The following is a 13,128-nucleotide window of genomic DNA, read 5'->3' on the forward strand; positions in this document are numbered from 1 at the left end:
ATGGAAGGAGCCATGAACATCATGCTCCAAATGGATCATTAATGTTGCCTGAGCTTCGGTTAAAATATATCAGGCTCTGAAACTGGAGGAAGATGTTAAATTTCTTTGCAACAAGGCTCTTCAAAAGAACATAATTTTCTCAATTTTCTGTGCACAGAATGTAGCTCATTACTTTTTTGACAAGCATTTAGGAGTCTCCCTACCAGGGGTGCCAGCAATGCTGGGAGGCTCTATACATTAAACGACAGACACAAACAGCTCCACACCCACTGCCTCAGCTCATCTCACCCCCTCTTTTCTCTCTCCCTGGCATATCTTCTTGTGTAATTAACAAGGCTTAGAACACCCTCACAAATACTGCTCATGCTCACAAAAAACCCACATTCACAGCCCTGCCCTGCGTGCTGTCACTCGTGTTGCGCACGCGCACACACACACACACACACACACACTTTCCCTGCATGTAATTAACATGGATTAGGGCACAGCGTGGGCTAATGCCAGAACTGCTTTTTTAACCAAAACACATTGTATGTGCATGTGGCCATGTGTGTGTGTGTATGTTCGTGTGTGTGTGTGTGTGTGTGTGTGTGTGTGTGTGTGTTCAAAAGACTGGCACACACCCACAGTCTGGCACAGACACAAACTGCAGCATATTGTACATCAGTGCTACTCGGCCAGGCAGCGGGGAGGTGACATCAATCAGGCTAAAAGCAGGGAAAGCTGCCTTTGTGTGCGCGCACATACACGCATGCACATAAAACACACTTAATCGCATATACAAGAATAGACCTCTTTGTGTAATCCTTGCGGCAGTATAGAATTACGGGGAAGAGAAAGGGAAAGAGAATGAGAGAGACTTATCATTCCTTTCTTTTCCAAATTATCTCTTCTCCAATTAATAGCCTTTTCATTAAGAGTGGACAGAAGTAATGACATTTTGGCAGAAGGGGATGTACTATCGTGTTTTTTTCCCTTTCACACATGCAGAATTATTTATTAGCTCCTAACAGGTGCCAAATATAAACATTTAAGCAAAGACAGCGCTTACTCCAGGCAACTAATTCAGTCGTGGGTTTGTTGTAAATGACTGTTTGTCTTTAATCACCCCTGGAAACAGACAGAGCCTCTCTGTCTGACAACAGGGAGCAGATATGCCACATTATGCAGCTCCATCCCAGTCTAAATGACCTCCCACCACTCCTAACAATATTACAACTTCATCTCCCAACATACTTCACCAATTACCGCCACAGAAGGTCAAAAGGTGATGGAATATACAGACAACTCATAAATCTCAAGGACAGTAATGACAGCTGAGAAAAGGGCACCCACACACGAGAGAGCACACCTGATTTCAGTCACAACAAACACCTCCGGAAAACTACACACATTCATCTTCAAAAATCTGAAAATAAAAAAGAAAGAACACAGACAAAAGAGAGGGAGCGTGGACTGGTGATTAATGTTTGACTGCTTTGTCATACAGTGGCAAAGTTGTTCATCGCTGATCTGAGTAAAGTTCTGCAGTGACAACTTTGCAGTGTGCAAAATGTGAGAAAACAAATATAGCTCTTCATTGTGTCTGTGAGAGAGAATACACAGCAAATGATGTCATGTTGTTGATTGCCTTCCCCTCATCGACACACGCAGTATTTCCTTCCCCTGCCGTTGTGAAAGAAAGACGATTTTAAAATCGCAACGCGTAAAGCAGATATTTTCGGGCTTAGATACACGTCATGTTTTCTCCCTTGGTCATTAAACCCAGCATGCACTTTGCATCACATCCTACGGTGTGTCAACTCATTATCCTTACCATAGCTCCGTCTCCTCTCCTTCATCTTTTTAAACATCTTAGTTTCCTCCAGATATTTCCTCTTTCGATTGTTCTGTCTATCCCCACCCCCCCACCCCACATAATCCCCCCCACCCCCTCCCATCGCTCTTCACCCCACTCTGTCACTATCTCCATCCTCATCCATCTATTTTTGGGTGTTCATCTCTACCACCTGCAAACCCTCTAATTAGTTCACATCTGTGTCTGAGCCGCACCATCTCAAGCACACATTCGCCAATACAATACAAATATGCATGCACACACGCACAGCCATACACAGTACTACACTGTTCTTTTCTTACTCCTAGTGTCCTAATTCTTCTCACCTTATTGAAATTCAGCTTTCAAAAAGGCACCTTCGCACACACTACAAAGAGGAAGGCAGTGAGCTAAGGATCTAAAAATGTTACTGGCTTTCTGCTAATGATTAGTCTAATCAAATCTTTTTGCAGATGCACTCTAATTAGGAAAATTAGCCTGCACTGCAGAGTTTAAAATTAGACAGTTATTTGGTGTCAGTTCAGATTTTTATTGTTGCTCGTGTTGGCCTCAGTGCCGCTGCGGCTGCTGATGATGGTGATGATGGTGATGATGATGATGATGATGATGATGACAGCTTTCAAGGGTTTTTATGAACCATACTTTTAGAGAATGCCCTCCCAGTAACCGCTGTACCTGTGTGGTTGTGTGTCTGTCTCTCTCCAGGGCTGCGCAGTAGTTACTCCTGCAGTGTCTGCAGTGTGGTCCTCAACTCCATTGAGCAGTACCATGCACATCTCCAGGGCTCCAAGCACCAGAACAAGTGAGTACAACAACTTTGGATGGATGGATGGACGGACGGACACTCAATCAAATCCTAAGACAGACAGGCAGACAGGTTTCAACTTTCCAAAACAGACAATCCAACAGTCACGCCCAATTTATGCAGCGATTGGCCAGGTGTGCAGAGGTGTGAAAGTGGGCGGGATCTGAACTTCTCTCTCAGGGTCACCTCTTTCAGCATTCACACAACTACTTTAAGAATTAATCGTGATTACAGAGTGCAACACCATGACTACACTTAAGGAAAGACTGTCTGAAAGTGTGTGCCTCATTGCCATTGGAACAATTCATTGCACTGAGACTGGTGTCATGTGGCCAGAATGAAGCTATGATGTTAAGTGTGGCCATTGAAAACACATGTAAACACTTTTGAACTGAAACACACTCTTCTCCTAGTCCTGCATGATTAAGATGATGGATATGATGTCACAGTACGTGGAAGTTGCCGATGTCATTTGGCTGCCAGTGTGCATTTACATGAAAACAAAGCTACGACGGCAAAAATCTGTCCTGCAGTCACCTGCACGAACAGGTGGAGTAAGAATTCAAGTGACTGTCCTGGGCTAAACAGACAAGGTATGCTTGGAACGGTTTGTCATTAAGCTGATCCAGCTACATCCAACATTGTTTTTTTTTTCTGAGACAAGAAGATTGAAGCCTAACCATTTATACTGTGTTGTGTGTCAGCTAATGATACAGGGAAAAGGCTGAGGGACTGACAGTTCCATTTAATACTTAATGCATTGTATTAAAATGCGTGGGATGTGTAGGGGCTTTAAAATTTGAGATATCTGTAGACTGATATACTTATTTAAGATGCACATATACAATAAGCCATGGAAAGAGATGTGGGGTAGAGTGGGGCAGCATAATGGAAACAGGGTTATTTATTCTAGAGTATGACGATCATACAATGAGGTTTGGTCATTGTCATTACTTACTATAGAGAATGAAATCACAGCCAATGTGAGGGAAATTATTTCCACCAGAAGGAAGAGAGCATGTGATAGAACAGTTACATTTCATGCATTTACAATGGGATAGCTGTGGGCATGGTTATAGGCAGTGAAGTGGTGTGTATCCGTGTGCGTGTGTGTGTGTGTGTGTGTGTATGTACATGTTTGCGTCTTTTTGTATATAACATGATGTAGTGGAAATTAAGTGCATTATGAGTGGAGTATTTGTCAGATAAAATGGTGCTTGAGGATATAAATTTGTTGTTGCCGCTGTTTTTTGTTTTCTTTCCGTTTTTGTCTTGGTGGATTTGGGGCTCTTCAGCTGAAATAACTGTATTTATCCACCCTAGAGCATAACTTGTCTGGGCTGCACACGCCAAACTTCTGCCAACAAGTTAACTCTTAGAGAGTGGTGGGTGTAGTGAAAAAAACAAGAATGAGAAATGCAGAGAGTGAAGGACGAGGAGATAGACAGAAAGTAAATAGGATAGATTTTCTTTTAGCCAAGGGCAAATACCAAATGGTTACATCCACTGGTCGCTGTGAGGAGCAAGAGATCTGTATTATTTATGATGGGAATCATCATGTATGCTACATTGACTTCACAGTATGTATCCATCATAACAAAAAAATCACTTGTATAGTGAGTTTCGAGACTTATTGTTTATAAAATAATACGAAAACCTGGTGATAGATTGACCCGTACCCTGACTTGATCCACTAATAGACTAACATGACTGACATGCAGAACACAATACACACAATTCTTGACACATCAAGGAACTGAAACAAGATTTGTGCAAATGAATGAAACTAAAGCTAGAGATGATGTACAGAGGTAACACTGTGGTTGGACTGAAAACAGCACATCGTGAGGCATTAAAAGGGGAACATTAAACCCAAAACCCAACAGTCAAACTTATCTTTCTTTTACCCAGTGAGCGAGTGAGAGAGCCATCTTTCCATTCAGAGAGCTTCACTGTGATTTGCTGAGGTGCAGGAGATAGCGGCTTACATCAGTACAACAGAAATGAAAGGTTACTTGATGCTGATGTGAAGTTTTTATTTTTTTCTATTTTTTTTTTTTTTAGCAGAGAAAGACATTTGGCAGGTGTGTGATTGAACGTTCTCAGCAGAAATCATGAAAAGGTTTGGGGATGACCATAGGTAACTGCATTAATATACAGAATTTGGAAAGAGACGTTAAGTAGGAGGGAAATTTGCAATGTCCATCAACTATGATGTGCCACTCAGATATACTGAACACTTAATATAGTTCTTTGCTAATACAGCAGTGGAATTCACTCACTCGCACTGTGTTGAGGTGTAAAATATTTCTCCACAGAAGCTGTAAATCATGGAAAAAAATGTCGGCTCATAACTCGTCTTTACCCTCACAAAGCAGAAAAGAGCGCAGACACACTGAAACAGTGATGTTTATGAGAGAAAAAGAGAGAGTGTGCAGGACTGATGCACACAAGAGAGAAAGTGCCGTATGCACCACCGACACACGGAGACAGATGGGAAGAGAGATGCAGAGAGACAGAAAAACACATCGGGTTTAAGACAGAGGCCAAAGAAATAAAAAGGGCAAAGAGATGAAAAAAGACTGAGATAAAATTGATGAGGAGAGACAGGCGGGCATTGAGAAATGTAGTAATACAGACAGAAGCAGTATGTATTGGAGACAGAAAGGTGCAAAGAGCAGAGAAAAGTAAGAGAGAAAGTCTCCTTACATTGTCCTGAGGTGGAGCCAGAGAGTTAAAGAGCAGATTTGGAGTGGGCATTGAAGTGAACACAGCGTTGCTCATAGCCACAGGGCTTTGCTGCTTAGGATGGAGAGGATGGATCGACAGGGCATCGACGAATAGAGGTGAGAGAGGTGGCGGTGAGAGACAGATTGAGGAGGTACAAGGCAGATTTACAGGGGTGGTACTGATAGGTCACTGGATAGAATGGGGGAAATTCCCTCATCCATCTTATCACTCAGGCTCACTGGCAGTGGTCGGAAGTGGAAGAGGTTTGGTGGAGAAGTCTTATTTCACAGTAGTGGAATTAACTCAGGATTGTTCACAGGGATGCCAACAGGAGGAGAGGATATAATACATGACATTTTGTGGCACAATGAGTGTTTGGTGACATCTTAAAGGAATAATAACGTTTTTCTGAGAGGTTTAGGTATGGTAAGGAACCTAATAATGAATCTTTGGATAAAATATAGATTATTAAATTAATAGTTTATAGAAAAGCAGGTTTGTGAGACAGTAGTCAAGTTGGTAAAGAACTTCACAGCCAGAGTTCAGTGTCCACATTGAGCTCTAGATACTGATGTTTTCTCAAGAGCTCACAGTTTAAAGTTCATTGCTCGCAGATATTCACCCCGATTTTTTTCAATGGACAACAAATCAGTGTGAACTTGTTTACACAGAGATTTTATGTCAAGTGTAGTTTATAATAAACAAGGTCTTCCTCTGATGTGCACATCTGAATAAATACGACATGCAAGCAATGCATTGCAAATGGTAATTTTTTTATCATTCCAAAATCCACTTTTTATTCAGATGTTAGAATTATTGATTTGTAAAATCAAATTTTTACCCATGATAAATTCATTGACTTTTTAAAAATATAAACCCAGACTAATGACACTTTATGGGGAATGAGGCAACACTTTGTGATATCTGGGGCGGAAGCATTACTGTGGCTAATTATGTGAGACTTGTATTTCAAATGTAGTTATATAAATTTATATGTTCATATGCAATTTAATAGCAGAATTGTAATTTTGTTTGACCAATTAAACTTCCAGATATAATTTGTTTGACAAAAATTATATCTGTAACTTAAGCTATTCTGTATTTTAATGCTCCAGTGCCACGGACTGTGTGTAATACCCTGAAGCAGTGTCTGCAGGATTGCAGACTTACAGACTGTGTGCATTAAGTGTAAAAAAAGTCCATGAGAGAGCCCTCAAAGCATAAGAGATTTTACAGTGCGACAGCCCTGAGCACTTGCAGACTTATCCCGGATGCACGCTGACTTCTTTTAAGTGCACAAGAGTCAACACCGGTACTGGAAATAAGCCTCGCCAGCTCTGTTCCACTGCTGTATCGATCCTCTGGGAAACATAGAACAACACCAAAGGTTCCACCTCATTGACCTCACTTCCTCTGCTTTCACCTAGTCACTCAGGTGAAACGCAGTACGTGTACATGAGTGTGTGTTAGAAACCATTTCACTTCATACCCTACACACTCCTACATCAATGTGCATTACGTTTTATCCTTTGTAACACAGGCGTTGGTTGCTATCATATCATGCCCACATACTACTCTGTCACACTATATTGTGCAGCACATTGTGCAAAGTGTCACTTTTCTGCTGACATGGGAGATTAAATTCACTCATGCACACACACACTCTGGCTGCAGCACAAATACGGGAGTAGACAACCTCTAAGGCATTGCAAGTTTAGAAAGAAGAGGACATAAGGGCCCTTGAATAAGGGCTGTGTGTTCGCGCATTAGTGTTGGTGTATTTTTGCAGCACATGGCATGAGTACAAATGTTTTTACTAATTCTGTTTCCTTTAAGAACAAGTCTGATTATAGAGTGCTATGCTGCACAAGCACGTTTTGCATTTGTGTATAGCTGTGTGTATGTGTGTAAACGAAGAAATGTGAGAGAGTACTTATGGGAAAGAGGCTATGGAGATTGTGCCGTTCATATCTCCGGGTTATTTACAGGGTGGACACGACTTCCCCGAAGTGACGAGAGATCTTCCGTCCTAACTTTGGGCGTGTGTGTGTGTTCATATGTATACTTGTGTGTCGTGTGTGTTCTTTCACACTCAGGATGAGCTTTGGCTTGTGTAAGGAGCTTTCCTGAAGAAGACGAAAACACGGCTGACAGCGGCAGGGGATTAGCTCTCACCGAAGAAACATCCATGAAAACTGTGTGTGTGTGTCTACATTTATTTGTGTGTACTTTTGTGTGTGTGTGTGTGTGTGTGTGTGTGTGTGTGTGTGTGTGTGTGTGAGAGATGTTTGGCATTAGCACTGTGTCATCATAAAACAACAACAGATTTCTCTGTTCGTTAAACAGCTGGATGGATCTATCTGCCAGCTTTCCTTATCTATACCGTGCAACTGCTTCATACACAGTCAGCTGCAGGTCATTTGAAATGCTGCAGACTCCACACGGTCGCTACAGACTGGCTGCTGTAATTGGACCTGTACAGGATGATAACAGCAGAGATATAACTAGATAAACTAGGCAGAACATTTTCACAGTTTACAGTGCGTGGCAATTAAGCTGGCCAGCAGACAGGAGCACAAGTGGCCAGCAGAAAGAACTGGATCAGATAGATGAACATTAAATCCCCATGTTGGTTCCTGGCTCAAGTTCTCTTAAAAACGAATGGCTAATTTAAAATAAAAATGAAAATTAAAGAATGAATATAAGGTTGTCAGCAGACAGGAGCTGAATTGTTTTTTCCAGCCGTTCAGCTGTGTGAAAAGTTTTGTGATGATCTGTTCTTATTGGTGACTTTATGCCTGCTCTCATATATGTGTATGTGTGTGTGTGTGTGTGTGTGTGTGTGTGTGTGTGTGTGTGCATATATATAAGAGGTAACCTAAAAGACATCTCTATCATATTATATACTATTATCAATAATAGTATAGAAGCTGGAGGTGTCAAAGTTTTATGTACAATACAATTAAAATATACAGGTGGATGCAGTAAGCACTTAGTGAAAAGTTTCTGTTATTCAGTAATGTTTACATTTTTTATCTTATTAATGTATTCATTTATAATTTTGTTTCCATGGAAGTCAGCAACGCTACAATACAATAACAACTTATGCATTATGTGTTGTTGTGCTGCAGTACTGTTATGCTCAGTCTCCTATGGGTTAAGATTAGTGCTGGGCGATATGACTTGAAATCAATATCACGATTATTTCAAACTTCGATTGCAAGTAGTGAACGATTACTTTTGTGCTTTTCGGTCTCTTTTTTTTTTTTTTTATCCATGCACTCTTCATGTGTGGCAATGTGATTGTGTTCAAGTGATTTAACAAATTAGTGGTGTTAGCTTTGGTCACTGTTTGGTCATGTCACCCGCTTTGCTTTAAGTCAATGCAGACTTATGTTAGTTGGACAGGGCAGACGCTAACCCTGGACAGAGTATGTTTTATGGGGACCGTTCACGCACCAATGCGCTGGATATTAACCGAACAAACTGACACAGGCAAGATTAAGTCAGTGCGAGTTTCTAAATATTGGTTTTGATACTTTTTCTGTTCATTTCTCAGCCCTAGTTAAGATGTTTTTATCTATTTGTTTGTATATACACTACCAGTCGAAACTAGAACATTTCTACAGTTCTTATTGATTTGTAAGTCGTTCAAGTCCAGTGGTTCAATGGCAGGAAGGTAAGCGGTTAAACAAGATAAAACAACAAGTTAAGTTCACCAAGTGATGGGTTTACAAGTTAAAGCTTCTGTGCAGCAACGGAAGTAAATTAAATTGAACACTTTGTATGAAGGCAACACAAACAAACATGGCGCAGAACAAGGTCATTACAAACAGAAGGACTCTGTCCAGCCAAGCTCCAACCTGAGCTGGTACCTAAAAGAGGGGCTACTTCTATCACATGGACATGGCTTAGGTATGAAAAGGTTATTTGATGATTACCATCATTTTATAGGTTTATTTGTCGAGTATATGATTCAAAATGTAATAAGAGACAGGCCTTTCAATGTGATAATTTTTGTTCCTATTGTTCCTATTGTTAATATCCAGTGGTCTGAACCAGAAAATGTGCTCTTAAAGCATTCATAGTCACAGTACAGAATATCCTCAAGGCCATGATGGCTTTTATGCAACAATTATCAGCAAATGTATGCTGCCTGAAAAGGTTTTGTCCAAGTTTACATGCATTGAAATTAAGAAAAAAAAACAAAAAAAAACAGAATTAAACAAGAAAGAGCACTAATTAGATCCTTGGAGTCCAAAACAGAAAACAAAGCAACCAGTGCAGTTAACTTGATGGGAACTGTCAGCACGGTTGTATCTCTGACCAATGACACTGCATGGCTTTAACTACCCGTATAATATTATTCATGTTCACATCGCTCACTTGGATTGTATGGCCTTTGCTTTCTGGGTGCTTTTTCATTATACAAGTCCGACCTCTGGCCTGCCTTTATGTGTGTTTACGCGCATAGTGTGTGCTTGTGTACCAGTGTGTGTGTGTGTGTGTGATGTTGATGCTGATGTTAACGCAGGCCCCAAGGGTATGATGGTGAGGTCGGGGACAATCCATTTAGCCTACTCACCCTGGTAATTATTCAGCATCAGTATCACAGAGGACACATACACACAAACTACAAAACAAACTAATGCACATTTAAGCAGTGGAAGCACAGAGAGGAGGACGACAGAGCGAGAAAGAAAGAGAGAGAGAGAGAGGGCGGCAACGAGTGTGAGGGATTACAGTGCTTAGTGTAAAGTAACTCTGAATGCAAATGGTTGAACTATCGACTCACTAATTGAGCAGGCCTGCTGCATGTTCATGTGTGTGTGTGTTTGTGTCATGGTCTGAGTCTGAGTCTGTCTCTCCCTGCTTGAGGCAAGGTGAAAGGTTAATTCGGGACTGTCGCTGGTTAGCTGTCCTCACACATGCCTCCTCTGTCACACAAACACACACACACACATATCCAGACTCATGCCTTAGGCTGCCCTCATTTCCCCCGAAGGCACTTGTCTTCCCTCACACCTTCTGCCTAAAAATCACACAAACACAGCTTTTACGCACACACGCACGCACGCACGCACGCACGCACGCACGCACGCACGCACGCACGCACGCACGCACGCACGCACACACACACACACACACACACACACACACACACACACACACACACACACACACACACAGCCCTGAGCATTGCTGTCTGTGATGTTAATAAGGTGAGGACGGGGGGGGAGGGGTCACGCCTGAATCATGACTCATAGCTCAGCTGCTTTAGCAACTGCAGGACTATGTTTACCTGACACACACACACACACACACACACAGGGTGCCAAGGTGACCTTAACACTTCCCTCAGACACAGAGGTACATGCACTTTCTCTGCCTCTCTCTCTCTCTCACACACACACACACAATCTCATCCTCAAACAGTACATCTCACATCCCACTTGTGTGGCCTTGAGACACATTATTGGATTACTGTATTAACAATCACCTTCCCTAACAGACCATGACCTTTTTTTTTTTTTTTTTTTTACCCCACCCCCTGCCTCACCCACTACTTTCCCGCTTTCCACTTTCCTCTGTCACCTTTCCTGCCATCATCCGACTACTCATCATCTTGTACCTCCTACTTCAAAGACCGGCTGCATCCAAACTGTTCACTGTACAACGCACACACTAATAATAGTGTGTATGTAGATACATGTGCATTGTTGAGTATGTGTGTTAATATACAATGTTAGGGAAAAATTCTTATCATCGGTGGTGAAGAAAGAGCTCTGGAGTCCAGGATGTTTATTGATGCTTGATCAAGGAGAACGGAGGAATTGTCAGTACAGGTTTCTGTGCATGATGTCACCCCGATTCTGAAGGAGGAACCCCTGAGGATCATCTTTATACACGCAGAGAGATTACTGTAGATGGCTTACACTCCATAATTGGTCAAATATCTAAAAGAAGACGGAGAGGAGGGATGTGTGAATTCACTATTGGTTCGTTACCCATAAACAAGAAGACATGACTCTACATGGCCAGGTGCTGATTCTTAGAAAAACCAGCCACTTGTTACTGACCATCCAAGGTCTGCTGTTATCAACCCTGGCACCAGTAGTATCAGCAGAAAACCACGGCTGCGTCTGGAGGAGCCGCCTGAGCCTCTCAAGGCTTGTAAGATTTAGTGCAGTAGCTGTGGCACAGCGACCTAAGGCCTCACACTGACCTCTCACCCTGAGTCAGTCATTCATAAAGTGGAAAAGAGAAAATTCCCCCACATACAAATTTAGTATGGGAAAAGCAGTAGTATATTGGATAGCGGATGCTCCCATGATTCTTTGTACCATGTTGCTGTCATAGAAACAGCCCAAACAGCTGAATGAAAAGGCAACAACTCTCCTCTTCTAACATTATGAAAGCTCCCCTCTGCTTCTGCATCATTCAGCAATAATTAATCAGTTAATTGATTAGTCAACAGACAGAAAATTACTCAGCAGTAATTTCGACTATCTATTAAATCTACCAAGAGATTTGTCAAACAAAAGCTTCTCAAATTAGAATATTTGCTGCATTTCCCTGTTTGGTGTCATGGTAAATTGAATAGTTTGACTGCTGGTCTAAACAACATCCCCTCGGGCTCTAGAACATCATCAACATTTTACACTTTTGACGCTCTGGTCTAAACAAGTGATTGTCAATCTAGTGGTCGGAGACCCGAAAGCTGGGCGTTCACTGTACGTTTCTGAGCTGCACAACTGATCGTGCATGTTATTGTATAATAAATATCATTGGGGTCTGGACTGCTGGTCGTAATGTCTCATGAAGGGTCATGAAGCTTAATTTTAAAGGTCACAAGAGGAAAATGATGTAAACCACTGGAAAAATTAATCAAAAAAATAATTGACACTCAAAATAATTTAGCTGCAGCCTTACTTCTGTGTGAAAGCGTTTGTTCAGTGTACATGGGAACACATACTGCACCAACAGTATGTATTACACTGTACACATTTATACACTTACCCCTCACAATGGACTTGCTCTATTTTTGACCCCTCTTTCTGCCCTACACCGCTTTCTTACTGCCCCTCTCTTCTTGTTGCTCTTCCCACCGTCCTTGCTGCTACCTGTCCCCTCCCAGAGAATATTAATACTAATACTAATACTACACCCCCCCCACCACCACACACACACACACACACACACACACACACACACTCCTCAGAGAATCCAAAGTGCTGGATGAGTCCTGACAGAGCAGACAGGGTGTAGAGGCCATTGTTTTAACAGCCATTACCGGGATAGGTGCTGACAGCTATGGTGCCTGTGCATCCCTCCCTCTTTCTCGCACTCCGTCTCAGCTTTGGAAGAGTGTGAATGTGCGTGCGTGCACATGTGTTTGTGTGTGTGTGTGTGTGTGTGTGGGGCAACGCTCCAATTAGGACACAATCGAGGAGTGGAATTTTAACAAGGACAGTAACGAACACGCTGGAATTTGATGTGCTGTTTGGGGGATGTGTTTTCATTTCAGACTGAGACTGATGGGCACGTATGGAGACAAACTTTATGCGAGTCTGATTTTGTCTGTCTCTCTTAACCAGTGGTTCTCGAACTGGTGGGCGGGAAGGCAGAGAGCCACTGCAGGGGGGGGGTTTGGAGTGAAACTAAGTTGAACAAACATGATTTATAGGGAGAAAATAAACCAGACTTTGCCAATTCTGTCGCACTGACCTTTAGTCCAGTAAAATTCACCACGGAT

The 13,128-nt window shown here is 42.0% G+C and overlaps 1 protein-coding gene across 1 annotated transcript in view; it reads left to right on the plus strand.

Moving 5' to 3' along the window:
• Nucleotides 1-13,128, plus strand: part of zgc:171482 (zinc finger protein) — a 51,005-nt gene that overhangs the window by 33,999 nt on the left and 3,878 nt on the right. The window contains exon 6 of the mRNA XM_056394867.1: nt 2,543-2,639. Within this exon, the coding sequence (XP_056250842.1) occupies nt 2,543-2,639 (97 nt within the window). The remainder of the gene's footprint in view (nt 1-2,542; nt 2,640-13,128) is intronic.

This window comes from Seriola aureovittata, chromosome 14, assembly GCF_021018895.1.
Source record: "Seriola aureovittata isolate HTS-2021-v1 ecotype China chromosome 14, ASM2101889v1, whole genome shotgun sequence".
NCBI classification, from domain to species: Eukaryota; Metazoa; Chordata; class Actinopteri; order Carangiformes; family Carangidae; genus Seriola; species Seriola aureovittata.